Source organism: Idiotropiscis lumnitzeri, chromosome 4 (assembly GCF_059441095.1).
Source record: "Idiotropiscis lumnitzeri isolate Australia: NSW breed Sydney's pygmy pipehorse chromosome 4, RoL_Ilum_1.0, whole genome shotgun sequence".
Taxonomy (NCBI): Eukaryota; Metazoa; Chordata; class Actinopteri; order Syngnathiformes; family Syngnathidae; genus Idiotropiscis; species Idiotropiscis lumnitzeri.
In genome coordinates, this window is record NC_142394.1 from 31,888,075 (window position 1) to 31,904,749 (window position 16,675).

At 47.2% G+C, this 16,675-nt stretch overlaps 1 protein-coding gene across 1 annotated transcript; it reads right to left on the reverse strand.

Moving 5' to 3' along the window:
- Nucleotides 1-4,132: 4,132 nt before the first annotated feature.
- polr2a (RNA polymerase II subunit A) lies at nt 4,133-16,602 on the reverse strand. The gene is made up of 28 exons (XM_088293142.1): nt 16,285-16,602; nt 15,608-15,740; nt 15,393-15,529; nt 15,123-15,296; nt 14,733-15,014; nt 14,248-14,409; nt 13,945-14,165; nt 13,746-13,878; nt 13,534-13,658; nt 12,887-13,097; nt 12,606-12,815; nt 12,357-12,525; nt 12,185-12,279; nt 11,909-12,112; nt 11,603-11,825; nt 11,056-11,239; nt 10,823-10,994; nt 10,643-10,748; nt 10,315-10,520; nt 9,101-9,364; nt 8,553-8,760; nt 8,374-8,474; nt 8,015-8,302; nt 7,679-7,882; nt 7,433-7,619; nt 7,243-7,356; nt 6,763-6,912; nt 4,133-6,679 (listed from the first exon to the last, which is right to left on the reverse strand). Exons 1-28 carry the CDS (start codon nt 16,369-16,371, stop codon nt 5,529-5,531), a joined length of 5,901 nt encoding a protein of 1,966 aa, XP_088149268.1. The 5' UTR covers nt 16,372-16,602; the 3' UTR covers nt 4,133-5,528.
- Nucleotides 16,603-16,675: the final 73 nt, after the last annotated feature.

Genomic DNA, 16,675 nt, shown 5'->3' on the forward strand with positions numbered 1-16,675 from the left:
GGCGACACTTCCTCGGCGACCTTTAAGCCACCTGCCACCGTCTCGCACGCACGCACACGGTCAGGAATGATGTTTTACAGCAGCGGTGATAAAGTTTTGCCTATCACTGAGTGTGACGCACAACATAGATTTACAGTGGCTCGACTTGGGCTATACTAATATACACACGTGCGTGTGTGTGTGTGTAAAAGATATGAAATAAAAACTCACTCTCATTTTGTATTTTTTTATTTTACCAATCAAAGAATGCCATTTTATTTCTAAAAGTGACATGACAAACTTCCACTTTGTGTATTTTGACCATTTCCGTCAATGCGTTTTTTTGTTTTTCTTTTCCACTTTGCTCAGTTCCAGTTCTTGAAAAACTGCTTGAACATGAGGCAGAATCTCCACCTGAAGCCAAGCAACAAAGAGCTGAGTATTTTTTCCTCACTTTTTCGACATGAAGCATTTTTGAGTGGAAATGTTTGCTTGTAACATTCCGACCTTTTGCAACTTTTTGCATAAGATTGCAATATGTTTTTTGGACAATTTTGCGTCCACTTTTTCTGTTGGGAATGACGCGACTTTTTCAAACATTCCAACTTTTTCTCGTAACATTCCATGCGACCTTTCCTCACACCACTATGATGTTTTGTGCTAACATGACGACCTTTCCTTGGAACAATCCGACTTTTTCGAACATGAAGACTTTTACTTGTAACGTAGCAACCGACCCTAGAAACGATAATTCCAAATCAATATGAATTGCAATTGACATATGATCGCTATGGATTAAAAATTTGCCTTTGCTAAAACATCGGATAGAAAAACATTCCAAACTCATTATGCGTTTTGTAGGCTTTGTGCAACACAAAGAAGAAGCATTCTGTCATGATCCGTGTCGGTCATGTCAGTGTTTTGGTTTTTTCCTTCAGTTTGCCGCAGTTTAGTCACGTTTAGTTTTCTTTTGTTATTTTGCACCCAGCCACGTTGTTTTGTCCTTATTTGAGCCACTCAATAAATTCCCTTTACGTTACACCATTCCCTGCTTCCTTGCCTTTTGGGTCCACCCCCTTCCCGCCTACCGGCGAACCCCGACACATTCAATCCATTTTTTCTTCCAACATTTCCGTCTTTTCTGGAAGTAGCCGACTCGTCGCATCATTACCATATTTACCTCGATTTTTCTTTTGCGTTAATATGACTGCTTCCTGTGTCGTTCCAACTTTTTGGAACAAGATCACTTTTCTTGCCACGTTATTACTTTTTTCTGATAAAATTATCAGGACGTCTCCTCATGTCTTTCTTCGAACAATATATTTCTTTTGTTTCCTCAGAACAATGTCTCCTTGCATTCCAATTTTTTTGTGACTGTCCAACCTTATATATATATATATATATATATATATATATGTATATGTATATATATATGTATATGTATATATATATGTATATATATATACATGTATATATATGTGTATATATATATATATATATATATATATATATACATGTATATATATGTGTATATATATGTATGTATATATATATATGTATTTCATATTCAGTAGAGTAAACACCCCTCCAACCTCTTCAATTTGTTTGTGTGGCGCGAGTGTCCCGAGAAGCGACTGTTTTGATTTCAACTCAGCGGTGATTAAATCTCCATTTAATTGTGCCCAACCACTCAAGGCGGTCAACTGGTGGACTGCGAAAGGTAGAGGAGAAAAACAAAACACAAGTTTTGTTTGTATGTTTGAATGATATATATTTTTTGTTTTTTTGTCGAATGACATATATTTTTTGGTGTGCACGACAGCAGGCTCACATTGCTTGCAGTCGTTTGCTTCGTCTGAGACAAAATATTTGTTTTCTTTAGTTTGCTTACTTTCTGTTTTTTTGTTCAGGCTCTGAGCAACCCGTCTGTCAACATGACCAAAGATATTGTCATTCGGTGGCTGATTTTGTGCCTCTGGAACGAGCTGATCAGCTCTTGAAAGAGTTTGATGTGAGTTGAAATGCATGAATAGCTGTCCATTTGTCTTTTTGGAGCGTCTTTAACCGTGTAAAGTCTAAAACACATAATGATCTTATTTTAGGGTGCAGTTGACGACCTGCGGCACAGCTCTCCAAGGGCTAAAAATCTTCAGCCAAATGAAAAATCTGTCTTGAGGTACCGAGGACATCGGTATCGCAAGTCCTGACTGGGCTGGAAAACATTTCAACAACTTGCCATGCTCATTGCTTTGAGTATTTCTGAATATTTCCTCGCCCAAAGAGCTCCCATTCACATTGGAGGCCTTCAGAACTTCTTCTTGGGCTGGAGTTGTCAAAGCTTTGTCCAAAAAGTCAACAAAGTGACCCAAAGGTCTCCACACGAGTGTGCAAATTCTCTTCTGCAATTAAATCTTCAAGTCTTGTTTAGAATTTGATTCATGCTCATTTGATGCTTGTGATGTTTTATACCGTGGACAGTAATTAGTATCGTAAAATCCATTAAGAATATCCCCCAAAAAGGATCCCAAATCAAGGGGCGTCTTAAACACGGGTGTTAATATGCAACGACATTTTCACTTTGCTTTGGTTTAGCTGTTGCAGGCACTAGCTAAGTTTTTTTTTTTTAAAGGCATAGGTGCATACATGGAATTGTATGTTTAATGTTACACATTTATATCATGTAATAAATTAACCCGAACACTAATGTTTAGCACGATGGGCTCACAGGTCGGACGTGCAGGGTTTGATTCCGGACACCCGTTATATCAAGGGTGGGCAAACTTTTTTTATTGGCGGGCCACAATGGGTTCTAAAATTTGACAGAGGGGCCGGACCAGGAGCAGATGGATGGAGTGTTTTGGTAACCTCACCTGATCGGAGAAAAAAACAAAACATTTCATTTTAAATGAAAGTGAACAAAAGCATTTCAACAGAATATGTCTTTGACACGCCACAGTATTTAGAAAATAAAGGGTTATTCATTTAAATTTTTTTCAAGTTCCGCAGACTCGGTTAAAACATTCAACGTGTTTAAAAAGTTTAACTAGCATGCGGCCCCTGGGCCGTAGTTTGGCCATGCCTGCGTTGTTTGAAAGAGAAAAAAAAAATGATGGCGGGTAAGCAACATGTTCGTTTTCCCTTGCTGTGGCAATCAATGTTGTCACACGTGTGAAACAAACTGTGCAAGAAGAAAAAAATGTTGAATTTACAATTGGGTGTGACTTTTCACTGTTACTATTTTACACCCAAAAATGTTTTTGAAAAACTGTTGAAAATGCATCCATCCATTATCTGAACCGCTACGACCCATGAGGATCGTGGGCGTGCTGGACCCCATCCAAGCCGTCTTCATCCACACAAAGACAAACGAGCATTGACGCTCACACTCACCTAGGGACAATTTACAGTGTTCAATCAACCTGCTGTGCATGTTTTTGGAATGTGGGAGGAAATCGGAGTACCCGGAAGAAACCCACGTAGGCACGGGGAGAACTTGCAAACTCCACACAGGGAGGTGGGATCGAACCCTCGACCTGTGCACCGAGAGGCTATTGTGTCGTCCAGGGTGCTGTTGTGTAAACAAAGTTGTACAAATACATGTGTGCTTGTTGTTTTGCGGTATAATGTAAACTGATTTCATAACACACCAAAACAAGAAGGTGTGATATGAAGTCAATTGGACACAAAAAAATGATGGCAACCAAGTGACAATCATCCATCTATTATGTGTTCCGCTTTTCCTCAAGAGTGTCGCAGGCATGCTGTAGTCATTCCCAGCTGCTCAGGCGGGCCGGAGACGGAGCTGGAATTGAACCCTGCACCGCTTACACGTGAGGCCATCGTGCTAACCAGCCGTCCACGTGTAGGTTAGCCTTAATGTTACAAACAAAATCCAGCACGTCCAGCCATTTAACTTTCGAGCTCGAGTGTATATATAAATGAATGAAACCTAATTCATCAGTAAATCGGAATCATTATACAAGTTTACAGTAATTATATAGCATTTTTTTAGATAATTAGTATGCATGAATTAATGAGTAAATATTATTATCATCCAGATATTTAGTAAATATACATTTTGAAGCCCAAATATGGAATGGCCCTTTTTGTACATGTCCGCATCAATCAGCTGTGACTAAAAAAACATCCACAGTTGTAGTAAAAAGTTTATTTTTTTCCCCATGTCAAAAAAACAATACAATGAGATTGTGAAATTATTTCTCTATCGTGGTACATTTACTTCTTTCTTTTCTCCGCATGAAGCACTGTCTTGCCCACGGACGCTTGTTCGTACAAACTGTGAACACATCAGACAGCGACCCCGACAAGGTGAGTTATTTGGACGCACAAGTTTACCAAGTGAAAAAAACAAAACAAAAAACAGCTTGCTTAATTAGGAAAAGGCATCCTCTCCAATTTTTGCGAGTAGGAAAGCAACAATAATCAGCGCTTACATTTATTCTTTTCAGGACTATCACAGCAGACAGAATCCAGACTCAGCCAAGAAAAATAACAGCGGCTGAAGAGCGCAAACGGTAAGGAAGTCATACTTGTTAAAAGAATGAGAGCATTTATGTGGAAAAACAGTCATATTGAAGCCACTTCTCGCACGGCAGCTTAATCAAGACGACCGTGTTGGCTCACAACTTTGGAGACTTCCTTCCGGTGTACGTGTCTTCGTCCATATGAACAAACGGGCGAAAAAAGCAAAAAGACAAAAATTGGATTCACACGGAATAGTAGTTAAACCTTCTGTCTTTAAATAAATGGAAGAGTCAAAATGATTTGAACAAAAACAGGGCGAACATTAAGTCGACCCCGCCAGGTGTGGAACGATTTCAACCTAACATGTTAAACAGCCCCCATGTTAGTGATGCACAGAGCACCGCCCATTTCTTCATCATGTCAAAATTAAAGAAAAAAAAATCCCCGCATTAAGGGAATAACTGTTTTTTTGTTTGTTTGGTGTTTTCTTTTTTTTGTCTTTGATGCAAGGCTCTCCAAGATGCCAGAGGATGGGAGCGTGCTGGTGGCCATTTAAGACATCATTCAGTCTTTGTCGTGTGGAGGATAAAGCGGGAAGGATGCATGATGAACGGTGAGAGAGTCTCGGTCTGGTGTCATACAAGCCCAGAACCAAAACAAAACAAAAAAAAATAAAAAGGGGGGTTGGGGGGGGCTGTCAGTAGGAGGGTGAACCGTACCTCCATTCATTGCCGGAGCAAATTACAATGCTTGTTTGGCAAAACGTCGGCCTTTCCAGAATATCTTGATGCCCAACATTTCAGAGGCTGAATGCAGTGAACTACAACGATTAAAAAAAGAAAACAAAACGGCTCTCCTTTTCCTCGTCACCTGATGGGAGGGCATTTATAAAACTGAAAATGGCAGATACCCCCCCCCCCCCCCCAAGAATTTTCAGGCAAAGTTGTATCTTTCAAATAAAAGTTTTAACTCCGGTATTTGGGAAAGCAAACCGGTCAGATGGTGAAAAAGGGGAGGGGTTTGCAGGCACCGCCCACCCTCAACCACTTCTTCTCCGCAGCCCCTCAGTTGTTTTCCTCGTCACTGTCGTCTGGGCTGATGGCCGGGCTGTAGGTGGGCGAGGTGGGGCTGTATCCGGGCGAGGTGGGGCTGTATGTGGAACCTTTGGGACTGGTCGGCGAGTATGTGGGCGACGTCGGCGAGTACTTGGGCGATGTCGGCGAATACGTCGGTGAGGTGGGGGAGTATTTGGGGCTGGTGGGCGTGTAAGTTGGGGAGGTGGGGGAGTAGGTGGGCGAAGTGGGGCTGTATTTAGGCGTTGTTGGAGAGTAAGTTGGGGATGTTGGGGAGTACTTGGGCGAGGTGGGGGAGTACTTGGGTGACGTTGGGGAGTATTTGGGCGAGGTTGGGGTGTACTCCGGCGAACTGGGACTGTACGAGGGGGAGGTCGGGGTGTATTTAGGTGAGGTGGGCGAATAGGAAGGGGAGCTGGGGCTGTATGAGGGCGAGCTGGGTGTATAGGTGGGCGACTGCGGGGTGTAACGCGGACTGGAGGGCGAGTAAGATGGCGAGGTCGGAGAGTACGAGGGGGAGGTGGGGGAGTAGTTGGGGCTGGTCGGTGTGTAGTTGGGGGAGGTCGGGGAGTAGGAAGGAGACGTGGGAGAGTAGGAGGGGGATGTGGGGGAGTAGCTAGGTGAAGTGGGCGTGTAGTTGGGTGACGTGGGGCTGTAGCTGGGGCTCGTCGGCGAGTAGGAGGGAGATGTGGGAGAATAAGACGGCGAGGTCGGGGAGTACGATGGGGAGGTGGGGGAGTAGGAGGGGGAGGTGGGGGAGTAGGAGGGGGAGGTGGGGGAGTAGCTTGGCGATGTCGGGCTGTAGCTGGGCGATGTGGGACTGTAGCTGGGCGACGTCGGAGAGTAGGAGGGAGACGTCGGCGAGTAAGACGGCGAGGTGGGCGAATATGAGGGGGACGTCGGGGAGTACGAAGGCGATGTGGGCGAGTAAGAAGGAGACGTGGGGGAGTAACTGGGCGAGGTGGGAGAATAGGAGGGAGATGTCGGGCTGTAATTGGGGCTGGTTGGGGAGTAAGATGGCGACGTCGGGGAATAGGAAGGCGACGTTGGTGAGTAGCCTGGGCTCTGGGGGGTGTAGCCGCCTGGAGAGCGAGGCTCGTAGGCGGGTGACGTGGGCGAGTAGTTAGGTGACATGGCGCCACCTGGAAAGGAAAGTTATAATTCCGTTTATTCAATCGCTTTTCCTCAGCTCACTTCAGAGCCAACATTCTAGAGTTTGACTAACCTGGAGATGGGATGTAAGGGCTGGCAGGTCCGGGGGATCCAGGGGACCCAGGAGTGGGCGACCAAGCCGGGGAATAACCCGGCGAGAAGCCGCTGGCGTCCGACGCTGCACTCGGGGAGAAACCAGCTGCCCCAGGAGTCATGCCGCTTCCTGGAGGAGAAATGGAAGGTCACAAAATATAGTCATCGCGGAGTGTAATTTGGGGGGGGGGGGGAAAATGGTAAGAGGACTTTTAGAGGAAAAAAGAAAAAATAGGCGCATGAAATTGCAATCTCCAAAATTGCAATTATATTATATCAACCCTACTCCCATACAAGTCTCTCAGATTTCAACATAGTTCTTTGGCAGCCGAGCTGTTACAAGATTGCAGCCTTGCCTAACATCAAAAGTAGGCGTAACGTTTCAGCAAGAGCACAAAAGAGCAAATCACAACCAAAGGGAAAAAAAAAAAAGTGAAATTTGGTGGAGGCATCCACTCACCAACACTGGGCGACCAGGCACCATGGGCCGGCGTTGCTCCGGTGTTCCAAGGTGTCATGGCAGGGGAGCGGCCACTCATGGGACTTGGCACAGAGCCAAAGAACATTCCGGTGGCTAAAAAGAAAACAGAGTCATCAGAAATGTTGCCATGCCAAACAAAAGAAATCCTCTCCGAGTCATCTCCACTTACGTCCGGCGACGCTAATGCCAGGTATGTTAGTTGGGATTTCCATGCCGTACTTGCACTTTTCCGCATCCAGGAGCAGGTCAAAGCAGCCCGTCCCAGCAGGAGCGAGCTGGCCCAGCATGATGTTCTCAGACACGCCCTTCATCGGATCACTTTCTCCGTGGGACGACGCCTCCATCAACACATCCACCTGCGGAGATGGGTGTTAATGGGGCTCAGTTTGCAGGAAAGACGAGGCAGCGCTCTCACCGTCTCCTCAAAGGAACATTTCATGAGTGGCCCCGTGTCCTGCCGGTTGATACCGTGACGCGTGATGGCCATCAGGTGACCGCGGCACGTCATGGTGTCGCACAGCAGGGCCAAGTGACGGTAGTTGACGTAGGAGCCGTCGAAGGAGATCACATGATACAACTCCCTCTCCAGAGCCTTCCGCACGGCCTCAATTCCAAGCACCTGCATCAGAGCGCCATGTTACATGGGAACCACAAATGCCAACATTACAGGGGACGGTGAACTAGACTTGCATTCCATTGCACTCTGTCGCTTTCTTCATTTGACTTGGATAAACCGCTGGGCCGCACGTACCGTGAAGATCTCCACAATGTCGTTGGACGTGGTCCTGACGGGATCGACGTCCTTTTCGCTCAGGACCCTCATGAGGCTGACTCCGTCCGTCTCGAGGATCCACTCCTGCAGTGCCTTGAACTCGCCGTCCTCTGTGATGATGATCTTCTTCTTGTTGTCCGTCTGAGGCAGGTGCATGTACACCTTGCTGATCTGCTCGATGCCTTGGAGCGTCATGTCCGTCAGCATGTTGGACTCGATGCACCTCAGGAAGACGTCGTCATCCATTTTGTCCACCACTTCTTCATCCTAGCCAAGAAAGTCGTGCGAGGTGAACATTATGACTCGCGAGTGTTGCCATTCAGGAGATTCTTTCTCACTTCCTGGAACTTGTTCTCGTCACTCTTCATGATTCGGATCCGCAACACGAGCTTCTCTGCGTTGTCGTCATTAAAGATGCAGTTCAGGTCGTCTCCGAAACCTTTGGGAGCGTGCACAGCCGGTGTTCAAACCACGCGGCCATCGCCAGCGTACAGCTCAGCGTAATGCGCAAACGCACCTGCGTTGATCTTTTCTGCGATCTGCTCCATGGTCAACTTGCGATCGGTCATGTGCTTGCGGTCGAGTTCGATGCGGAGTAGCCACGGGGAAATGCGCGTAACGTCGAAATCCGGCATCTCGTAGTAGACGTTCACCCACTCCTGGTCCTCGGCCACCACTGTGTTTTGCGGATTGGGATCGTAGTAGATGGCAGTGTTGGCAGTCACCTGAAACAAAATGTTTATTATTTGGGGGGTTAGTTCTGAAGACATTGAATTGAGAATAACGGCGCTAGCAAGTTCACGTTGAGCCAACGTCGGGAATAGCGGGGCTTGAATGATATTTTTGAGGAGTACGCCGATTCCGATATTTAGTAGAATAAAATTCTGATGAACGATTAATCGGCCGATTAGTTGGGGAAAAAATTGAATAAATAAATTAACACTTTGGTTCCCTCAACGCTAACAGCAATAAAGATATGAATTAAAGACGGAACAATTGACGAGAGAGAGAGAGAGGGCTCTCCGTGGTTGGAGATTACTGAAGTAAGCGACACATTCGGTTCACCTTTCTCAGTGTGGTGTGCTCCAGGCGACAGAGGATATCTTTGGCTCTCTCGGCATCCCTCGCGGCCTGGCCCAGCAGGAATACAGTCAGCGAGGGCGTTTTGGGCTTCTTGGAAATGTTGATCAACTCCTTCAGACGAGGTACGCCGAGTGTCACGTTCTTTGCCGACACACCGGCGTAGTGGAAGGTGTTCAAGGTCATCTGGGTGGCTGGTTCTCCAAGAGACTGAGCAGCCAGAGCACCAACCATTTCACCTGGATGGGCCTGAAAGAAGGGCACGTGGGATGAATGACGAGACCCGGGAAAAAGAAACTGCGCAACGCCGAGGTTAATATAGTAAACTAAAATTTTAAAATCATTTTTTTAACAAAATAAAAAAAAGTCCTAACTGAAAATGTATTTTGCATTTCCAAAATAAGAAAAACTGCAATTATTGCGACACCTGCGGAGTCGGCACCGGTCTGTCGTGGCGAAAAAGGAGCCGAGCCAAAAGGCAAAGTTCTCGATTTACGTTCCTACCCTCACCTTTGGTCACGAGCTGCGTGTCGTGACCGAAAGACCAAGATTTGGGTTACTAGCGGCCGAAACGAGTGTCCGGGCTCTCCTTTCGAGAAGCTCGGCCATCCGGGAGGGACTTTGAGTCGAGGAGCCAGATGAGGTGGCTCCCGGTGAGGCGTTCCGGGCGGCAGCAGGCCGAGGACTATGTCTGCTGGCTTACCTGCGAACAGCTCGGGGTGCCTTCAGAAGAGCGAGAAGACGTGGCCGGGGAGGGGCAAGTCTGGGCTGCCCAGCTCAAGCTGCGACCTCGGATGAGCGGCGGATAATGGATGGCATATCCTATACCTATTCAGCCGGTTATTTATTCTTTTATAAATGTTAGAACTTGCCTTCCAACATGGAATGTCTGTTTTTTTCTAGTATTTTGTCAAATAAACTACATGCAAAAAATATGCGACTTAGGTCTGGGGTTTTTTTCTACCTCATGATGCATTTTTGAGCTGGTTCGACTTTTACTCCGGAGTGACCCAGAGAAGACGGTAAATACTAAACTACAAATGAAGCATTTTGGGAAGAAAGAAAACAAATAAAACGTAGCACCCTCCCCCCCCCCCCCCCCCAAAAAAAATGTTCATTTAACAAAATTTAAAAAAGAAAACTCAAAATTAAATAAGAACAAAGTATAATGAAAAAAAACCCGCACAATGTTGACTCACTATCGAATGGTTGAATTTGGTCTCAATCTCTCCCAGCAGCCAGTCGAAAGCCTCGGTGGTGAGACGGAACTCCTCAGTCATGCGCTTGGAGCAGAGTGTGGAGCGCAGGTGGATGTTGAAGAGAAGCGTGGCGTTCTCTTGGGCCTGCCTGCTGAGCCGATCTTCGCCATTCACGATCACCAACTTCTTGCTCAGCTCCCGAACACCTGAACAAGTCGCTTGCCAGTTAATCTTAACCTCCAACTTTCAACCAAGTCCAGGCACGCTGCAACGACTGCTACAAGTCATCAGCAACGTTTAGTGAATAGAAAACAATTTTCCAACAAACCTTCAACAACCCGAATTGGATTGAGGTCGGTCGGAGTCCGAGTGTTGATACGGAATATCTTCTGAGCGTTCCAAATCATTCTCGCCAAGTTGCACGGCAGCACCACCTGTAGGGCAGGAAGGGAATTGCGGCGAAAGGATGAAGGTGGTCCAAGATGCAGCGGCACGAGAAGGGACGCACCTTGCTGTCGCCAGTGGGGAAAATCGTTCGGAGGTTCTCCCTGTCCTCCTTCATCTTCTCAAACTCCCTCTCCAGTGTGCCTTGCACGTGGGCGTTGGTCATCACGTCTTTTACGACGTCCTCCTGCAGCGTTCGCCTCAGCGCTCGCTCGTTGGTGCAGTCAAACTTGAACCTAGACAGACGGGACATTTCGTTGACGAGTCCTCTCATGAAATGAAGTCAGGCAGTCGTACTTCTTTTCAAAGGCTTTGTTTGACGGTTTGAGCGTGGCCATATTTTGGAACTCGACGTTCTCCCCCGCCAGGCCATCCTCGCCGTAACGCAGCTGCACCACTTGGTTGATGGAGTTTCGCACCGTGCCGTCGTACTTGACCATCACCGACTCCATGGACTTGATCAGACGCCGCTGGATGTAACCTGGAAGAGTGCAGCAAATATTTGAAGCTTCTGTGCACTTTGCAGTTGGGCCGAATTTGGAAACTTAATCACCTTTTTCCCCTTCAAAATTGCAACTTTCTAAGCGGTTATTTTTTTCAAAGTCCTCTTCCGATGTGTTTCTAATAAACAAGCAAATACATTCATCTCTATTACAATAAACTATTTCCAATTTATTATCCGTAGGCGCCGGTGCGGCTCAGTGGCCCAACCGTGAGGTTGGACTATTTTCGTTCGTGTGAAGTTTGGGATGCTTTTGGAGCGTGTGCAGTCAAGTTATTAAGCATTCCCTCCTTTATGGCTAAAAGAAATCTTGTTGCACTCCTACATTTAGGTCCGGCTTACCAGTCTCAGCCGTCTTGACGGCCGTGTCGATCAGACCCTCTCGGCCTCCCATGGCGTGGAAGAAGAACTCCGTGGGCGTCAGGCCAGCCAGGTAGGAGTTCTCCACAAAGCCTCTGCTCTCGGGGCCGTAATCGTCTTTGATGAAGTGAGGCAGTGTGCGGTGTTTGAAGCCAAACGGGATTCGTTTACCCTCCACGTTCTGCTGCCCGACCACAGCAATGACCTGGGAGAGCAAGGTCACATCGAGTTGACGGGACGGGGTTCATTCCACCTTTCACCTCTCGGGGCCAGCGGGGACCGCTCTACCTGCGAGATGTTAATCTTTGAGCCCTTGGATCCGGCCACCACCATGGATTTGAAGTTATTGTATTCAGACAGCGACTTCTGAGCAGAGGAGCCCGTTTTATCACGAGCGTCATTGAGGATCCGATTGACCTGGTTCTCAAAGGTCTGCCTCAGCGTGTTGCCGGGCGTCGGCTCCAGCTCGTTGTTGTGGGCCTTCTCGATGACCTGGCGGGCGAACCGTAACAATTAAACATTTGCTCGATGCGTAAGAAGGGCTGAAAAGGGCGTCACGCTTACTTCTATTACATCCTGTTTGGCTTTCTTGATCGTGTTCTGGATGTCGAGGTAAGTCTTGGCATCAGCAATGGAGTCACCAATACCGATGGAATGACCTGAGAAGAAAAAAACAAAAACATTTTGAGTTGAAGACCAACCCAGCCGATCCGGTTTGAAGGTGCAGCAGCGTTACCTTCAATGAGCAGCCAGTTGTTGACCACAGTCTGGATGTTGGAGTAGAACAGTCTGGTGATGTCGTGCCCCATTTCCAGGTAGGAAATGTGGACGAGGGAACCAGCCGACGTTCCGAGAGACTTCTTGCACAGGATGCCCATTATCAACTCGCCGTTTTCCACGATAACCTGAGAGGGAAATACTCAAACATAAGGATGCTCGCACGTTTTTGTCGTCTCTTTGACTTGCAAACGATGACTTTGAATACCTTGGTGTCACCGGGTGAGATGTGTTTATAAGGACCACTGTCTTCGTCGTCCGGGTGGGTGCTGTGCGTGCGGATGACGTTGATGTGTCCGGGGATGATCAGGCTGAAGATCTGCTTGCCGGTCCACAGCGGTCGAGGCTTGAGGATGGCTGGCTGGGGCACCTTCCCGTCCCAGGTGGAGAGGAACATGAGGAGGTTCATGACTTCGCCCTGCGGTTGAGGAGGAGCGTGATTATCTGAAAAGCCCAAACGAATACAAGTCTGCCACGCCGACGCCGCACCCGCTCTAAGAAGACGTCCCTCTTGGTGAATTTGCGCACGGCCGTAAGAGTGTCCTGCACGATGCCCATGACGGGCCTGTTGGACTGGGGCGTGACGATCATACGCGGCACCATGGCCAGCTCTTGAATCTCGGCTCTTGTCTCGAGAGACTGCGGAAGATGGAGGTTCATCTCGTCGCCGTCAAAGTCGGCATTGTAGGGGGTGGTGACACTGAAGGGAGACAACGGCCAGGGGACGTTAAGGCAACTTTCACCTCCGCCATTTTGACACCGATTGGCAAAGGACAGCCACTGCCATCACTGTCCAATTTGAAACAAAGATAAGTGAAAGTTGAACATTTCAGTGGTTTGACATTTTTGGACAATTATTTACTGAACAAAAGTTACTGATCGAAGGTTTCATTTCACTTTTTCTGAAAACCTTGATAGCACCCTGAACTTTTTGTTAGAAATGTAAATGCTTAAAGACATTTCAACAAAGTTGGCGGTTGGTACCCCCCCCCCCACATCAATATTTTCCATTTTACTGAAATTGAATATCTAACTCCAAATATTGGTTATCGCCCTCGTTGACCATTAATAAATCGGTATTGTAACGGCCCTGAGAGAAAAAAAAAACCAAAAAACAGACCGTGGCTAAATGATACCTTAGGTTGAGTCGAAATGTGGACCAGGGCAAAATTCGAACCCTGTGACCCATCATGGACATTTTATGCAAGGTGGGCTGTCTGTTAAAGATGATGATGTCGCCATCACACATGTGTCTCTCCACCTAGGAGAAGAAGGCCTTCAAAGTCAGTTTCGGTGATGCCGTTGAAGCGTATTGTTCTCCAGCTATTCTAGATCACTTGAATCTCACTTTGTAGCCAATCTGCAAATGAAGGTCACTTGGCTTGGGGTGAAATCGCAGGTCAATTCTGTCTCCATTATCACGGATGATGTATTTGGCTCCGGGGTACTGGCTGTTGCCTCGCCGCACCAGTTCTTGCAGTCTAACAACAAGCACAAAAAGTGACATTATTCCTCCACAATATTCCACCTGGAAAATGGTCGCTTACCTGTCGTTGTTAAAGGGCGTAACAATTTCCGGGAAGGTCATGTTGGCAGCAATAGATCGCGGGACACCCACTTGATCGATTTGGAGATTTGGATCCGGGGTGATGACGGTTCGCGCTGAGAAGTCGACACGTTTGCCCATCAGGTTGCCTCGGACTCTGCCTTCCTTGCCCTTCAGACGCTGTTTGATGGATTTCAGAGGGCGACCAGACTTTTGCATTGCCTAAGGAGGTTAGTGGTGGACAAAAATGGGAAAAGGGTTAAGATTCCAAATTGCACGGTTTTGGAAGGGTGCGCAAACGTACTCTGGGCAGGCCGGGCAGCTCATTGTCCACCATGGTGGCGACGTGGAACTGGAGCAACTTGACGTCCTCTGCGATGACGTGAGCGGCTGCGCCACTTTGCTCGTTTCGCCTCAGCTGGTTGTTGATTTTGACAATGTCGGCCAACTTGTGCGTCAGGTCATCCTGCACAACACAAGACATTTACGTCATATCAGGTGTGGAAATCTAATTTCGCTGTGACCTCAATCAAAGTGCAACCAATATGGACTCTTTTGACGCGATGTCGATTCTGATATTTGGCAGTATAAAATTCAGATAAGTGATAGTGATAAATCTGTCCTAAATCTCAAGTGCAATAGAATTTAATTCAACATTATGAGATCATGAAGTACTGTGCAGAATGCTACAATATCTTGCATTATAATTTATATTTCTGATTTAAATGGCCCAGGCAATTCAACTTTTTTTTTTGCCAGGGTTCGCAGTATATACTTGAGCAGTCTCACCTGGTTCCGAGCGGAACCCTGCATGACGACAGCAGGCCTGACAGCCAACGGAGGCACGGGCAGTACCGTGACGATCATCCATTCGGGTCGCGCAAACTTGGGATCCATGCCCAAGATGATGTCCTCCTCATCAGAGATGCGCTTGAAGATCTCGTGCACGCGCTCGGGGCTCAGCAGGATCTTCTTCTCCTGCGAGTCCTCGTTCACATGCTTCCACTCGGCATACAGCTCCAGGCCAGAGCGTCTGATGCGAGGTTGGTAGCGCCCGCAGCCACCGTGTCCCTACAAAGAGCAACAAAGATTCTATCATTTCAATTAGCGCTTTGGTCATTTACCATTTTTTAATACATTTATATGCAGTGGGTCAGTACTTTGCCACCTGTCAAATACCTTCTCCTTAGTGATGTCCTCCTCTGTGTCCTGCTGCTCCATCCCAAATTTGTTGTCCATCTCCTCGCCTCCTTCGCAGATATTTTTGCCTTTGCACAGCTCATACACGTGCGTCAAGCGCTTCCTGGGTTGCCCTTTGGATTTGGCAAGGATGTCTTTGATCTTTGGATTGTTCTGTGGGTAAAAGTATTTTTGTGTTCCTGAAATTGAAAAGAAATTCCTACCCAAGTATAATTAAAAAAAAAAAAGGGGGGGGTGATGCATACTTACCGCATCCACCAGTAGTTTGGAGCAAAAGAAGCAGACGCAACGCATAACCTTCATTATCTTGGAAATAAAGCCGACATGGAAAACAGGCTTTGCCAGTTCAATGTGGCCAAAGTGTCCCGGGCATTCGGTCATGTTGCCTGGAAAGGAGCGCAAAAGCCACGTCAGCCAAGTTTCGTACACACAAAATATGTTACGACACCATTATGACAATGTACCTGCACATGTCTGACATCTTCCACTTCGCTCGATGACTCCTTGCCTTGGGTCCATAAGGCCACCAAGTTTCGGACGACCTCCTTCTGTCGTTTCAGGATATTTGATACCCCCTTCTGTTACAGACATTCGTTTCTAAAAGACACAACATGTGGAATCACTGCCAGATCTTCACAAGTCAACAATGAATTCATGGAAGCAATGCTTAATCTCCATCCTTCATTGTGCAACCTTAGTCACGTAGTAATCGAGCATGAATTGGTTTGGGATCAATTTGATGGTTTAAAAAAAAACTGATAAGTGGCTTCTTTCCAATGTACTTTTATTCATCATTATTGGTATTAATGCATTCATTTCAATGCGACCACAAGCCCCAAAAAAATGGTACTGCGTTCATTCTTGGCAAAAGATAAAACAAGAGATCACATGAATAGTATGACTGCAAGTGGTGTGCTTCAAGTTTGGAAACTTCCTCGAACATTCTCGCTCGTCAGCCGGAGCCTAAGCCTAGAAACAGCGAGCTAGGCTAGGCTAACGGCTAGCATTGTTCACTGTAACTCGAGCCTTTGCCACAAATGTCAAAGTACAACATGAGTCGCGAGATCGGGGAAGGCGTGTGTATGATTTGTCAATGCAGAAATACAAATGACCCCGTCCCCCCGACAGACACAAGACCTACAAGCTCATCTGGGCTGATGATGCCGAACTGAACTCTCTTGATCGTGCGCAAGGGGCATGCGCTGTCGCCGGAGGGCGGTCCGTGCATCCCGTCTATTCAAAAGACGCGTCCTTCCTCGACACGTCGCTTTGTGAGCAGGAACAGCCGCGAAGGATTCACCGCGGTCCCGAGCAGGCCACCAACGGTGACCGGAAAGTATCCCAGGGAACCTCTGTTGTCAGTCGTCTTTGTACTTGGCGCTCAACGTGCTTTTTAGCCGGGCTAAAAGACGACTAACATGTCCCTTCCCCTTTTCCGATACGCACTGTGGTGCGCTCTAAGCGCTTCTGAGCTACTGAACGCCCAGCGAGCCGTTATATAGACTGAGCGCCTGCTACGGGGACGACCAGTC

Bases quoted from the DNA above. Each gene is read 5' to 3' on its own strand.
- polr2a (XM_088293142.1), bottom strand. From the start codon at position 16,371: ATGCACGGACCGCCCTCCGGCGACAGCGCATGCCCCTTGCGCACGATC. The intron at 13,098-13,533 runs GTATCATTTAGC...GTCTCCCTTCAG, and splicing joins ACATTTCGACTCAACCTAAG to TGTCACCACCCCCTACAATG. The intron at 7,620-7,678 runs GTGAGAGCGCTG...CCATCTCCGCAG, and splicing joins AATGTTCCTTTGAGGAGACG to GTGGATGTGTTGATGGAGGC.